Consider the following 15,987-nt stretch of genomic DNA (forward strand, 5'->3'; position numbering starts at 1 on the left):
GGTTATAATTTGTCAGGAAAAAGCCTGCATGGGTTTGTTTACTTATTGCTGTGATCTAGCAAAACTCAGATTCTACTCTTTGACTGTGAAAGGTCCTACTAATTAATCTTTCTGATGATAACAGCTACCTCTTTTGCCCTTTAACTGGAGTCTACTCAGTAAAGCATACTTTTATCACCTTGATCATTTCTCTGAGCTACTTCCTAATCTATCACATCTACTACCTTACATGATACCAGCTGCTATGATTTTTCTGCCAGCTGTATTATCTTTTGCCAGCTGCTAATTCATGCCTCTTCTCCTCATCTCCCATTCTTATATTTTCCCCTACATGTGCGGTTAAACGCATCACAACCCCCAAAATATTGTATACTTTTTAGAACTCTTTTCTGTGATGTGTATAGAAAACTGCATCTGGCTGTGTTGATCTGAGATTAGTTTACTGTGCAATTTAACGTCTCCACACTAGCACTGTAGTTCAGATTAGCAGTGTGCTTTTAAAGCAAATCTCCCAAACATCCCCACCCTGTACAATTTGATTTCCATTGTGGAGTGGTCTTGGCATACCGCGTTCCTTTAAGATGAAACCAAGCTGGAAGATGTGATACAAGAGCACATGTAACAAGCTCCAACTGCTAATGAGCATTACTTCAACAGACCAGATTAAAGTGACTCTGAAGTGAACCCCCCAAACCACATATAGCGCAGATGTCAAGTCCTCAGCAGCAACGATTTTGTTCTAAAGATCCACCACTCTTGGGACACACTACTTGTTAATGTTCTTGTCTACTATGCTCTTTGTATTATAGCCTCATTCTTGCTTCTGCCTAACATAATAATTTCCCTCACCGTGCCTTGCTATGAACCTAGACTGTTCTGAAAGTTAGGTGAAAGAGTGTTTAGAAATAATCTGTTTCTAAAATATAAAAGAGTCCTTATCACTTGTCTGAGGAATCCACAATATTATTGTCATAGCAAATAATAGTGTGTAGCATAATCGTATGATATGTATGTTGGTGACTTATGGGAGTGCTTTACTCAATTCTGAAACTGAATGAGCAGTCAGAGCAATATAAGTACAGTATGAAATTTCCACCTTGACTCAGTTTAACTAGTTCCCCTTCCATCTGACTTGTCCTTAGATCTTACCTTCACTCACAAATTCATTCAATTCATAACCATCATAATTTCCACACATTCCACAGGTTTTCCCCATGTATTTTTTTTCAGTCAAAACCTAAAATAAAATAAAACAGAACATTTAAAGGGATCACCCCAAGTAAAATTATCTATACAGCATTACCTTTCTCAAACAAATTCAATTCAAGGATCCAATTAAAGGTGGTCCTTTGCATTAATTTCAGTGACTTGATTGGAGGAGAAGTTTTAGAAGCAGTTACTTCTTTTCCCAATAGGCAAGTAGTGATTGTTGCGATTTTTTGATTTAATAAAAGAATACGATTCTAAGACATTTGCAGAGAATTGAAGGGGGATAGTATTCTAAGGAGCGAGAAAAAGTAGAAAAGGAAATGATGCTGTTTCCTTGCTCATATCTTTGTTGACAGAGCACAAATTTCAGGTTTGTTCTTTTAAAAAATTGAAGGTTACAGGAAGAAAATCTATTTTCAGAAGAAGGTTGTTCAATTATCTATTGCTCTGGAAGGTGGTAGTATTACCACGGGCTACAATCAATGTATTAGTATGAAAACCTTAGATCAGAGGAAGTAACCTGACTATATTTAGAATACAGTGTGTACCCATCACAGTAGCATTTCCTGTTATATGTGTGATAGTAATGCTGGTAAATCTCCCAGACAATTTATTACATAAGAATCTCCCTGTTATAGCAAACTTATCAATCTAGAATTCAGTGTCTTTTGTGGCATTAATATCACAGGTCACACAGAGAAAATGTATCCTCTTCTCTAAAATATATCAGGGATTTTGGAGGGAAAACATGAAAAGATTCAGAAAAAGGCAAGAAACAAAGGAACTCATAGTAGCAGCATATGTTTGAAATGAAAAGATGTCCAGGGGAAGCACAGTAGAACTGGCAAAACCATGGCATACGCTATTAAATTCTACACAACTTTAAACAACTTCAGCATCCCATTAGCAGAACATCGTAGCTGCTGGAATAGTCTAAAGAAAGTTGAAAATCTGTGAAAGCATCCACAAATCTCAGCATTGGTGGCTTTAGTTAACTACCAATGTTAACTACCCATTAAGTCTAAAGAGATCTTGTCATTCCAGTAAGTCAGTGAGACTTTCCACTTCTGCTTTATGAGAACATTTTACTAACCATAAGATAGTCAGCATTGTTCCACATGACAACTAGTTCCATCTCCCTCAGCTTGGCCACCAGACGAATGTTGCATCCATAAGGTGCTATTTGAATTCCATTGCTGGTGTAAGGCAACTTAATGACACTGTAATAAGGCGAGAAGAAAGACTGAAATTCTCATACCAATATTATGCAGGTACTAGTTATCTTTTTTAGATATAATACACGTACAATCTGAGTACTTGTAGCAACATGAAGTAGATTTTTTTTTCCTTTGTAACTGTAAAATTTCAAGATACATTAAAATTTCTGTTGATTGAATGTCAGCAGTTTTACAGAAGAATCACCAGGAGATGGTTGCATAGGGATTATCATAGTGAAAATGTCTGCACAGAACTTGGCATCTTCACTTGGTTTGGTTCTATTAGGGCATAGTTATATGTTTCAAGAACTTGTAACAATACAGTTTGTGTGGTAGAACTATTGTTGATTATCCTGAAGAGCTTCTATGGACTACAGCCTGCTAATATAGGAATTACTGCTACAACTGAAAACTGCCGAGGTTAGAGAAACCCATAATAGGAATGTTGTAGCAGAATGAGGTTTTCATCCTTGTGGCTGAATTCTAAAGCTACAAACTAAAAACATTAAAGTACAAATATATTTTGTTAAGTACTCACTAAGAATGTGATACAATCATAGAAAAGTTGTTTGGAAGGGACTTCCTGAAGTTGCACAGGCCAGCCTTCCACCTGAAGCAGGGCTATGTGCAACACTAGAACAGGCACAAACTAACAAAGGAAGTTTTTCTAAATACAGTTTGCTAAATTAAGGTTGAGCTGCAAGTTGTCTTTTTGTTGTGATGGTTATTGTACCCAGGTAACTACGATAAGATACAGACAATCCACAGTCAATTATTTCCCATATCTGCATGTACTCAGAGACAAAAAGTCAACATTGCTTATCTGATAAAAATGCTGAAAACTTTACTGGAGAAATTTCCTTGTATGGGAGCAATTTGTCTAGAAGAATGAATGACGCAGAACCCAAAGTTTCCTATCAGTGTAATTCCTCAGTAAAACACTGGTTTTTTGGATGTAATAATCCTTGCAATAACGTGAACAGTTAGTGGTCTCATAAGCAAGGACTTCTTTGTAAGGCCCTCCAATATTTCTCTGTTGGTTGTATAGTTCATATATGTCTTATACTCTATGTATGTGTTATCTTTAGCACAGAGGTTTCAGAGTTATCTAAGTCTCAAATCAAATGAACTCTAAGCAAAACACAGGAATTTCAAGTAGTATCTACTAAAGGGTATAAGCCATCCCATCTGTGCTTGTAGTAGAGATAAACATAAGCAGACTGGTACTATCCAGGAGACTGTAGTTTCAATGTGACAGCTGTTTTGGTCTGAGAAGGTTAGTTTATCTCTTGGCCTACACAAATGTACTCTAAGCTCAATTCAAGTAACTGCAAATGAAATACTTATCTAGAGAGTATGCTTGATAGGAAGAAATGGGAGTAGAGTCCAGCTAGGTTCAAATTATGAACTTCCATAATTTGTTAGTTCATTTCTGATACAAAATGGTCTTCTTCAGTGCAACTGCTATATAACTCCTGGCCTTCTTTAAACACTTTTTTCCCCATTCATTGCAGAATCTTACCCAACACTCCTGACAGAAATGCTGCCTTTCTCAACAATGACAACAGAAGGTCCCAGCTCAATAATGATCCTTGCAATTTTTTTGTCCAGCCCACGGCGGAACTGAATGTTGAAGTCTGGGCTGCTTTCATCACATACAGTTGCAAAGATATAGTTGCAGGTCCCAGTGAAGTCATACTGGTATTTATCAAAGGTTGAAAAATGCCCTCCACCCCAGGTAGAACAGGAATCCTTGCTCAAAACTATAAAAGTGAAAGAGAAAAATGGATTTAGGTCTCCTAACAGCATATTTGCTCATTCTGATTGCTGTTTCAAATATAAATAGCATGAAAAGCTAGTAAGTTTCTACTCAGATTAATTACATAAACAACATCCTAGCCATTTTTTTTCGTAACCTCAAAATTTTATCTCAAGTCAGGAATTGATACAATAGTTGGAGTCAGAGCAACATTCTTATTTACTGTAAGCAGAGGAGAGGTCCTTAGCTTCCTAGCTTGGGAAACACCCTTCCGTCTCCTTCTTGGATAATATAAAGGTTTACCTTCTTATTTCAGTCTGCTCGATCTGTTTGCAAAGATGACAGCTTGCTACTGCAGAGACCTTTAACATCTCAAGCACAACATTTACAAAGCTATCTATGGCATCACTGTATCATGATTCATTGCACAGTCAGATCATTAGATATCCAAAGATAGTCCTCAAAGCCCAACTTGTAAGTCCCCACTTTTTTGGCTCTGTGTTTGTGTGACAAAGTTCCAGCCAGCTTTGTAAATATATGAAATGTTTTAATCAGTTTTCATTTTTAAAAAGTAATCACTTTTCTTCTGAATGGACAGATCTTAGGAGGTTTAAATGAATCATAAGAAAGAGATACAACTCCAGCGCTTGATGTTAGATATTTCTATACCTACTTAAAGCACTTGGACAGTCCCTCTGAAGTTGACAGAACTACTGAAGTAAGTAAAATCCTTGGTTATGTATTTCCAGACTCAGATCGTTACTGTTCATTTTTAAATTATTTTTTGCTTATGGAGTTATATGAAGCTCAGGTACCTTAGAATGTATCTTAGAAGCACAAAGTATCAGCTAAGTTTAGCAAAGTCTATCTGCAATTCGTATTCACTGCTTTAAAGCCCAAACATTTTTTATTCTTTAAGAGTGATGAAATGACTACAGAATGCTACTGGTTTTATTCAGGTCATGTGGAAAATACTGTTTCCCAACGAGCTGTTGCCTGTTGGCAAAAAGTACTCCTCTTCCATGCTGCTGTGCTGTCCAGATCGTCTGACTGGAAAATAGGAATCGGCTAATTGTTACCATTCATCCTTCATGCCCAATTACAGCTATTTTAATATATTGTGCTTAAGTGATACTGACCAGCAAACCCCAGCTTTTTCAGAGCGTGCCAATGAATGATTACCTGGGGTTGCACATGGTCAGAGTGCAATAGGTGCCCCTTTCTATAAATATAGGAGTGTCTTCAATGTACTTGTTTTTATTTAAATCTTATAAGAGAAAAATAACAAATTGGAAGGTCAATAACTCAAGAAAGTTTAAAACTAGATTATAAATTTGTCTTTTGAGTTCAGTTTTTATTAAATGGCATCTAGGGATTTTCCTTTAATTTGTGTATATCCATGCCCTACTGTTCCTCTTGTAAGAACAGACAGAAGACAGAGATGAGTTGCTGAATTTTTTTTTTTGGCTGATCACAAGTACTCAGCTATTTTTACCTTTAGGATGAACTTCATGTAGCTTTTCCGTGCTTATGCTGAATGAGAATTCACCCAATTCAAGCCACTCTGCTTCTTCTGCCTAAAGAAATGCTTCTCATTATAATAAATTTGCATTTTATATCATTCTTTTTGTTCTACATTTTTGTTCTGCATTTTCCCCAAACTAGATTAAGAACTTTATTGTCAACCACTGAAATGCAGCAACTTTTGGAGTACACAGAGCTGCTTTTTAACAATGTGCAACAGTAAAGCACAGTATTTTAACATAAAACATTAAGATTATGGATTACTAGGAAGAATGTCTGTAAATAGAATGATACAAAAATTGTTCAGAATACTAGAACTGATATCCATATTTATTTTAGAAAGGTTCTAGTGAAAATTGTGTGTTTTCAGAAGGGTTATAGCCTTCTGTATCCTGTCTTAGCAGAGGAACAGCATGTCCTGTAAAATACAGTGTATCATGATAGCATGATGACATTTATTCATTCTTGTCATGGATGTGGAAAACTAAATATTTAATGAATGAAATTTAAATTGAAAAGTCAGCGCCTCACATTTCTTCAGAGAAGAACATGAAAAGTTGTATTGGTTCTGACCAAGGGTTGATGTAGCTTGGTATTTTAACTCCAGCAGTGATCATTAAGAGACTGCCCAAGGGAAGAGTCCCACCAGGTCAAGCATGAATACTTCCCCAGATATTCTCTCAGACTCCAATTATTTTCAATTCAGGGGATTTTGCAAGGCTATTGGGATTTGTCTGCTTACCCGCCTTGTGCTCTGGCTTCCAAGTACTTCCAGCCTCCTTTTAAACTGAAGTGAAATTTCTTTGTAACAGAAAATACCACAATCACTTCTGTCAAAACTTACCATTTTAATTATGAGTTTACACTTTAATGATATTTGCCTTTCTAACAGTACTTCTGATAGCTAGTATTTTTAGGACTTTAGAGCTATAATATGCTAATTATTTTGTGCTTTGGCATGGCACACCTTTTTATGCAAGTACAATAGTCGTATGTTAACTACCTTTTGTATTTCTTAAGACTCAGAAGGACTAGCACAAATTTGCAGTAAGTAGGCAGCTGGAGTTAATTTTGCTTACAGATTTGGTTGCACACACACAAGCCATGCTTAGGAGTTAAGGGAAAACTCCTGGGAAACTACCAGAACTGTGGCAACAATAGCTTCAGCTGGCACAGCTGGATGTTGAAGCAGAGATCTGTCCATAACCTGACTCCCCATTGACTGCTGGCTATAAAGGCGAGGAAGAACTATGCCATATTCTGATCTTTCACTTGCACATACATTTGTTTTAACCTGCAATCTTTAAAATAATCTCATAGACCTAGCCCATATGGAGAATCAGCTTTATTTCATTTCCTGGATTTTGCAGCATCAAAAGAATCTATTTCCTAAATTCTTCAATAATATTAGGCAGTAATCTGCAGGAATGAAAATCAAACAGATCACACAAATGACCTCAACAGCAAATTTCTAAATGTAGAAGGCTACTAAACTCCCCACAGTTTCTATCTTTAGGCATCAAAACCTCAGCATGGCAAACTAAAGCACTTTCAATTTAGCATAAAACTTACCAGAGTGAGACAATATATTATACCATCTTTTTATAGGCAAACTCTTCATTCAGAATTTCTAAAACTAATGCTTTAAAAGGTACCGTCCTTGAGGCAAGGACTTATTTTTACTATGTGTTTTACACAGTGTCTTCTGCAATATAGAACTGATGCTGAATGAAGTTGTTATGCATAGTTGCAATGTGAACATTAAATACCAGGTCAGGCACTTACTTCTTTGGAGAGATTCTTTCTGTTTTTGGAGAAAAAAATGGGGCCAATAATCTCCTTCAAAAGCTGTGAAAGGAAAAAGACAACAGGAAGAAGTTATCCTCTGAGCACAAGGAAGTTGAATATTTGTATATTTATTTATTTTTAAATATCGTACAAGTCAAAGCAGGGTCCGCACATATGAATTGCATCCTGCCACACAAAACTGAATGGAAATTATAGTGGAAAACCACATAATTCAGCTTGTAATAAAAAATTCTTTTGCAACCAGTAAAATGTTACCAAAAGCTGCCAGAAATCCTATGCAATATGAGATTTCCTGTACTTCATCCACAAATCCAATGTTCCCTGTTAAAAAAATGTGGGATAAATCTTTCCTCATGTTTTTGAATTCTTATTCAAAATTCTTATTCCACCATGTCCTGGTTTCAGCTGGGATAGAGTTAATTTTCTTTCTAGTAACTGGTACAGTGTTATGTTTTGGATTTAGTATGAGAATAATGCTGATAACACACTGACGTTTTCAGTTGTTGCTAAGTAATGTTTAGTCTAAAGTCAAGGACTTTTCAGCTTCTCATGCCCAGCCAGAAGGCTGGAGGGGCACAAGAATTTGGGAGGGGACACAGCCAGGACAGCTGATGCAAACCGGCCAAAGGGGTATTCCACACCATGTGATGTCATGCCCAGTATATAAACTGGGGGGAGTTGGCTGGGGGGACGGATCACTGCTCAGGAACTAACTGGGCATCGGTCAGTGATTGGTAAGCAATTGCATTGTGCATCACTTGTTTTGTATATTCCAATTCTTTTATTATTATTATTATTATTGCCATTTTATTATTATTATTATTATTATTATTATTATTATTATTATTATTATTTTCTTCCTTTCTGTCCTATTAAACTGTCTTTATCTCAACTCATGAGTTTTACTTCTTTTTTTTAATTCTCTCCCCCATCCCACTGGGTGGGAGAGAGGGAGTGAGCAGCTGTGAGGTGCTTTGGTGGCAGCTGGGGTTAAACCACAACACACCATCTGGGTAGAAGTAGTGGAGGAAACAGCCCAAACTGGGAAAATATGGGAAAAGTAATGTCCTGTATGTTCTTCACAAGAATCATGGGATCTGTAGCCAAAGAATGGGAAATCCCCAGCCCTAGTTGTTGCTTTTGCTGCTCACGTTAAGGCAGAATGATGAAAGCTGTTACCTGCTCCCTTTCACACACCTCTTCACAAAGCCTATTCTGCTTATAAGAAGCCAAGGAATATTTATGTGTGTACTCCAAATGTGGAGTACAGTATGGTCCCTCTTCTGTCACAAACCCAGACCTCTGCATGTGCACAACTGCACCATGTCCTCATACATACCTAAAGGTTCTTTTGCCTAGCAGCTTGCTTCCTGCCCAAAGTGTGAAGAAAGACAGATGTTGAGAAGGGCTGCCATAGCCAGTCTACAAGTAGTGAGCCCTGTGCAGGGACAGAGGTGGTGCGTGCATGGAGTGAGCTTTCGTAAAGTCAATAGCTGGATGGTAACAACCAAAGCAAGCTGTAGGAAAAAGGGCCTGGGTTACTTCAGAAATGTGCTACTCATTTTTGAAGTTTGTCAGGTCCAATATTTCTTAGATAGGAGGAGCAAATATCATGTAGAAACCATATAATTCTCTATTATATGTTTAGGATCTTCTGCAACAGAGAAAATGTTATGGCAGAAGGTTTCTTTAATCACATAAACCAGGCCAAGTCTACATACATATCTATATATATACTACAGGTCTGCAGGCTCTTCTTGCTTCTTTATGTACGGAAGAGAGTAAAAGCCTCTAGGGAGCACACTAACTGTAATAGACTCTCTAGCCAACTCCACACTGTGCTGCTGAATGTGAGGTGATATTTATCATGTGGTATCTCAAGGATTGTAGGAAAGTAAGTGAGGTTCTGCCTCATATGTGAGGCTAGATTAAGGCACAAGAGGGCAATTTGGAGAACAAGACTTTCAGCCCATGCCTTTGCTTTGGATCTGAGATCCAGACAGCTCAAACTTCCCCATCAGTCTATGCCTCAGTTCTTCTCTGAAATAATACTTAATGAAAAAGATGTTATCTGGATAAACTAATCTAAGCTTTTAGGAGCTAAAATACTACATTGGTGGAATTATATACAATGAATATCTAGACAGAAGGGAAATAAATCAAGGATGTAAGCTCAGTGACAGAAATGCTCCTACCCCAAATGTTCTCATAGTTTTAAATGACATTCATCTCTGCCAGTTGTCTAGACTCTTTTCACAGGCTGTGAAAGTAAGTACAAATTTGCTGAGTACAATTTGTCTGCAAAATATGTCTATCATGGAACAAATGGATTATACACAAAAAATTATTTCTCTCCATTGGTGTAAAGGAAACCTTAGGTGACTATCTGCAGTGTAAATGCCAAGGCAGAAGTTCAGTGAGATGTATTCCCTCTATCCTTCTTCCTAGATATTGTGTCCATTTCAATGGGACAGTGCTCTACAAACAAAAAATGAAACTCAAGAGTACAATGTAACGTATTTTTTCTAAGTTGGAGTAAGTTACCTGCATAATAACTTCTTGACAAACTAAAAAAGAACATTTCTACAAGAAAGCAATAGCACAAAGTGATCTCATTAGCTGTTGAGTTGCAAGCTGCTATACTCACTGCATGGCCAGCACTTCAATTTCTACCGCTGTCTGACACACTCATCAGAAAATCATTGTAGATCCTACTCACACTGCCTTGTCCTCTATAATTGGCCAGCACTGGCCAATAATTGTTTGAAATTTTGCCAGTGTTTCAGTACAACCTCCATGGTCAGCCTGCAACTCAGCAGGTGTCTCTAGAATACAGCATGCTTCTTACCCTGTCCTTCCAAGTTCCTAGTGAACCACACATCACACGAAGTACACCACAAAAAGTAATAGTCAGTTTATGTGGCTATCAAGCTAACACTCTTTACACCTAGAGTTGCTGCTGCCTTTTTTGAACCCCTTGGTTTTGGTATGTCCAGTAGTTCAATAATCTATTATTGTTGGTTTAACAGTTTTGCAATTGCTACAGTTTAATCCCAAACTACAAACACTACATTAATGGGATTTAAGAGTGTCTAACAGCTGCCTTCAGGGGATACTTGATTTGAAGGAACTGAAGATATGCCTAAAATTTTATTTCAAGTGAGATCTATCTAGACAGCTTGATGTAAAACAAAAAGTCTAATACTTTATGGACACATATTTCAGATCAGAACAGACAGTTTGGTTTACAAAGCTTATTTGTAAGCTTTTCAAACTCAAAATTCACAAGTCTAAGCATACCAAACAGTTACAAAATGTTACAAATACCCTAGGTTTGGTACTTAGATTAAAAATTTGAATGTAATAATCATCCTGGATTATATGGAGGTGTGCAAGAGTTATACCGAAAATAACTAAGGATATGAAATCCACTTTAATGTTTTGCTTAAAGAATAGCTAGTAAAACAAATACAGAGCCATTTGCTGACTATCTGCCAAACACTCTGTATCCTGTTAGATCAAACTATTAAGCAAATTACAGTACAGTAATTATTCTCACCATTTATGTTCTTTTTCTCACATTTAATCTGAAGAGATTAATAAAATCATCCTGGAAATGTTATTAACCATTCACAACCACATGAAATGGCAGATTGTATAGATGCAGCAAGTGCTGTGGCCCCATGCAGCTGTTGTATCTAGCAACCATTTAGGAATTTTCCATTGAAAAGGCTGTCCCAGTGGTAAACGAGATTTCTAAACTACTGAAATCTTCCTTACTGACACTTTAGTATTACTGCAAGTATTTGGTTTTCCTTTGAGAAATGAGATGATTTTGAGTTGACGTGAAATACTTGATTTTGCTTTAGCTCAATAGAACTGTAAATAGACTTTCACTTTTCTTAAATAAAGGAAGTTTTACTTTCAATTCCTACTCTACTCAAGCTAGCCCGACTTCCTTGAGAATTATGTCTGTCAAAATGCAGTTTCTGTGTGGTCAGTCTGTCTAGTTCATGACAGCAATACAATCCAGACGGGGAACCTGACTTACTGTGAAGAAATAAGTCATTTTGTTCCTGTGCTACAGTTACTATGAGACGTCCCTATGGGGAAATATAATTTTATGTTGTAATGACTTCAATCAAAGTATTTTATATCAGCTCAATGAATGGAAACAAAACATTTCCATTAGGTGCAAAACACTGAAATGAAATCTTTTTTGTACTTCCAAACAGAAATAATTTAGGATTTCTGTTCTGTAAGGGGTTCAGTTTTTATCTTCTCATTTGGGACAAAAATAAATGTTGAAATGTTAGAAGTTCTGGAAAAGACAAGAGCTTTAAAATAAATTATATAAGCCTAAAATGAAATTTAACAGCAAGGGTAGTGCTAGAGTCATAGCTGTAATACTAGTCATCAGTTGTACATGTTCATGATGGTTTCTCTTCAATATGAAATTATTAACTCCCTTTGTCTCTTGCAAAACAAGATGGCTGAACAGCATAAATCAAGGTAACTTCCTAGTTACATACTCAGTAAGAAAAAATATCACAACTGTACACAAACATCCCTTAAGGACCCATGCACAGTTTTGACTATTGAAATAGCTAAAGTGGTGAAGCCTCAATTTAATCAATGAATCAGCATCTCTTATTAAGTAGAAGCTAGAACTAACAGTTTTAATCTGGTTTTAAATTTCTGTAGGTTTTTTTTTTAATTGGGCTAATGCATGTATACTCCTTTTCTTGGGTTACCAGGGGAAAGAGGAAGTGGGTCTTCCAGTTTCCATCAGACTCTGCATCAAATATATGTCCTTACAATGAATATTTTCTAGTTAGAGACAGACTCAAGGTATGGAATTTGGATGCAGATCCATGAAGAGTAGAATTTGAGTCCTTGCTTTGATTTAACTCATTCTAAAGAGACAAGACTTGGATCTAGAGTTTGAAACAATGAGCATCCTGCATGTTGGCCAGTTTTAGATCATACAGACCAACCTCTTATGGCTCAGATATGCCTCCAAAAATTGTCTGATTTCAAAATCTTACTTGACAGAATGAAATCTCTAATTGTTTTCATAGTCTCCAACCTCGCATGGCACTTCAAGGCCCCCAAATGTTGATACATCCCAAAGTGAGAAGACTGCTCTGTAAGAATTTTCTAGATCCTACTGTTAGGCTTTTATGTTTAAATTCAACTGAAGTGCCATCCTAGACAACAGAATCCTTTATAGATGAGGCCCTATTTGTAATTGCCAAGTTTATACATAAAGCTTGTGGCTGTGGAGGGGTTGACAGTAATTTTCCATTTGATTGCAAATATTAGTATTTACAGTAATACATCTACTTATCTACCATATGAAGTCATGTAGATTAAGAACTTGCAGGCATCTGCATTTGGGGTTAGGACCCATGTTCAGGTACTTCACTTGATCTTGGTTACAATGGTGCTCATACAGTGAATGGAGTTATACCTGATTTATAACAGTATAGCTGAGATTAGAAATTGGCTCTGAGAGTCTACAAAAGGGTTAAGTTGCTTATATTTAAATTTTTTTTAGTGCTACAGTTTAAGTCAGTGATTTAAGAGTAATACATGTCCTTACGCAATTTGAACTATATGGTTCATTAAATGTAGTAAACACAATACAGAAGAAATAAATTTAACTTTGTTCAGACTAAAGCAAGTGAAGTATGCCTTCTAGCAGCTTGCAACCTGTTCTTGAAACCAGAACTGTAACAATTGGTAATTACAGAGAATATACAGAAGAGAGAAAAAGAAACCACTACCTTAAGCAATGCCAAATCATGGCAAAAAAGGCTCACTCTCAAGGAATTTATTGAAAACACTACAGGAAGAGGAATGAGTAAGGCAGTAGAGTAGCTACAGAGTCAATGATCTTCCTTGTCAGTCTTTTTTAAAAAATTACAGAGTCTCTTGATATTTAGATGGGCTGGATCAAAAAAGTAAGACAGAGCCCTTTAAAAGACTAAAGAATTATACTGAATAATATTTGGAGGAATACTTTAAGAGTCATGTAAAATTTTTAGACTGCTATTATTTGCCTGTTTTCCAGCACAGGATTCTTTTTATCACATCATTTTTTCAAAAAAGTAATGCCATCACATAGCTCATACTTAATAATTTTTGCAGTTTGTTTAACAAAGGAAAAAGGTTTTGATCAACACTCCACACAGAAGATATACAGCTTCCATAATGACATCACTACAGCATGGCATCACAAACATCTGAAAGATGCAGGCACTCAGCAGCTTGGAAACAAAACATAAGTCCATTAAAAAAACATTCCCTGTATCTAAGGAACCAGTTTCAGGGAATGATCCAACAAATCAGTAACTACATTTCTTAAAAAAGTTAAGAACAAATAGTTCTATTTCAGTCATGTATTTATTAAATATGCAGTTGTGTTTTAAGATGCAGTGAGGGAGAAGGAAATGTGTAAAATTAATTCTGATGGTTGTGGGAAAGGAGAGCAAGACCTGAACCTCATGTGTTGTAATATTATGATGGAGTCACACACTTTGTTTCAATACATGTGTATTTTCTTTCAAATCATATACCAATAGGAAGACAGGCATCTTAGACTTACCGGCAGATTGCAGAAAACTGTAGAAGATGAGCAGTATTACTGTCGGAAACATGATGCATGCCCTAACTGGAGAGTTTTTTCAGTACTCTCCTCTGTTTCAAATGGGCAGTGCCACTGCTGCAACTTTCTAGGCTTACCTCTTCAAGCTTGGATGCTTTATATATAGAATTGAAATGCCCTCCCTCGTTCCCATGGCTTTCAGAAATTGCAACAGCAGAGTACCGGCCAAACAGGATCTCCCCTTTATCAAGTTCAACACACCTAAACGCCATTTAGAAAGAAAAGAAAGAACACAAACGTCCTCCAGTTCATTATCATTCTTACAAGGTTTTTATAATTATCATTCTTACAAGGTTTTTATAATGGCTTCTATTTGTAACAGCTCAAACACATTTAACTTCATTTACTGAACAAATTTGGTATTATACCCAAAAGCAATAAGCAAAAAGACAAATAATACACAAATTATGATCACCATCTGATAAAGAGAGGAATAATATTGGACCAGTACACAAAGTGGGAGAATGAAGTGCAGGAGTTTTAGAACTGCTGGAAAGAATGTGTGGATAAAAGATGGTAAGGCATGAATGAACAGAGATACACATCTCAGATTTTTTTTATTAACTCTTCTTTCTTTAACTTTTATTCACTCTCCTGAGTGACTGTGTTCATGTCTCCCTTGTGTGACTTTTTAAGCAAAACGATGAACTTTGCCTTAGTAAAAAGGGCTGTCTATGGTACAGCTGCTTTCCTGAGTTTGCAAGGGAGCTAAGTAAGCTCTTGCCTACCACCTTAGCATTGTCAAGGGCAGACGGCAATCTGTGTTATGAGATAGGAAAGGCTATTGCACTATAGTACTTTGGCAACTCTGATGATAATCTCCACCTTCCCACCAACATCCCAAAAGATCAATTCCAGTTCTGTTACAACACTCAGATCACTCCGTATCAGAGGTGAAACACTGAATGCACTGCATGTGTTCACTGTATCACTGCCATCACTGAACTGACACAATACAAGAACAACTTTGTTTGCTTGGTCCTGTCATTTTTCACTAGCACAGTAATTACTTCAAGAAAATACAGTCTAATTAGAAGAGAACTTTCCTCATAAAATATAAAAGGTAGGGATTACCTCTCCATATGAATCTCTTCAGCCTTTCCTGTTTCACCTATGCAATACTTACTTGATGTAATTCATTACTTTCCTGGATTCCTATTGTTTTGTCCTTCTCTGGTATCATTCCTTTGCTTAAAAACTGGCTTCTCACCATGTTCTCAGAGTTATACCTTCTGAGTGGTGGGAAGAAGCACAGGAGGGACAGTGACTATCCTTTAACGTAATTTCAGCCCTGGCTCAACCTGGTTGTAATTAAAATAAAACCATTAAATTTTAATTGAAATGAAGGTCTGCCTTATTTTTTTCCCTTTTCTTTCCTGCCCCTCCCTGGCAACTGAAGGGCAAAGTATATGGTTGTTAATAATAGAATTGTGACCCTAAATTCCAAAATTTTTGTTAAAAATTTTCTGCATCTGCCTCATAAGAAAACAAAGTAAAGGAAAAAAATCAAGAACATTTTTTTCAGTGAGAAAAAAACCCTGTTTAATTAAACCCCAGACACTTAAGAAAGAATTTTACACTGAACATTTGACCACATCTACACACAAATAACTTGTTATTTTATGAGGACATCCAATGATGATGTAAATACAATTAAACAAAAGCATCTGTCTACAACTACTTTTATGTCAGGACTCCAGACCAAGAAAAAAGCATTTGCTGCAGGACTATGAGAAGTGACTAAGTCCACAGTACATAGATAATTATTTTATGCGGAAGAGCTTTGTGAAAAATTGTCT

The 15,987-nt window shown here is 36.5% G+C and overlaps 1 protein-coding gene across 1 annotated transcript in view; it reads right to left on the minus strand.

The window, feature by feature from the left end:
• The window catches only part of MUC6 (mucin 6, oligomeric mucus/gel-forming), a 58,740-nt gene that overhangs the window by 26,957 nt on the left and 15,796 nt on the right, over positions 1-15,987 (minus strand). Inside the window, exons 4-6 of the mRNA XM_075048659.1 lie at positions 3,949-4,189; positions 2,303-2,429; positions 1,150-1,237 (exon numbers count right to left, since the gene is read on the minus strand). Coding sequence (XP_074904760.1) covers positions 1,150-1,237; positions 2,303-2,429; positions 3,949-4,189 — 456 coding nt within the window. The remainder of the gene's footprint in view (positions 1-1,149; positions 1,238-2,302; positions 2,430-3,948; positions 4,190-15,987) is intronic.

This window comes from Buteo buteo, chromosome 16, assembly GCF_964188355.1.
Source record: "Buteo buteo chromosome 16, bButBut1.hap1.1, whole genome shotgun sequence".
Lineage (NCBI taxonomy): Eukaryota > Metazoa > Chordata > Aves > Accipitriformes > Accipitridae > Buteo > Buteo buteo.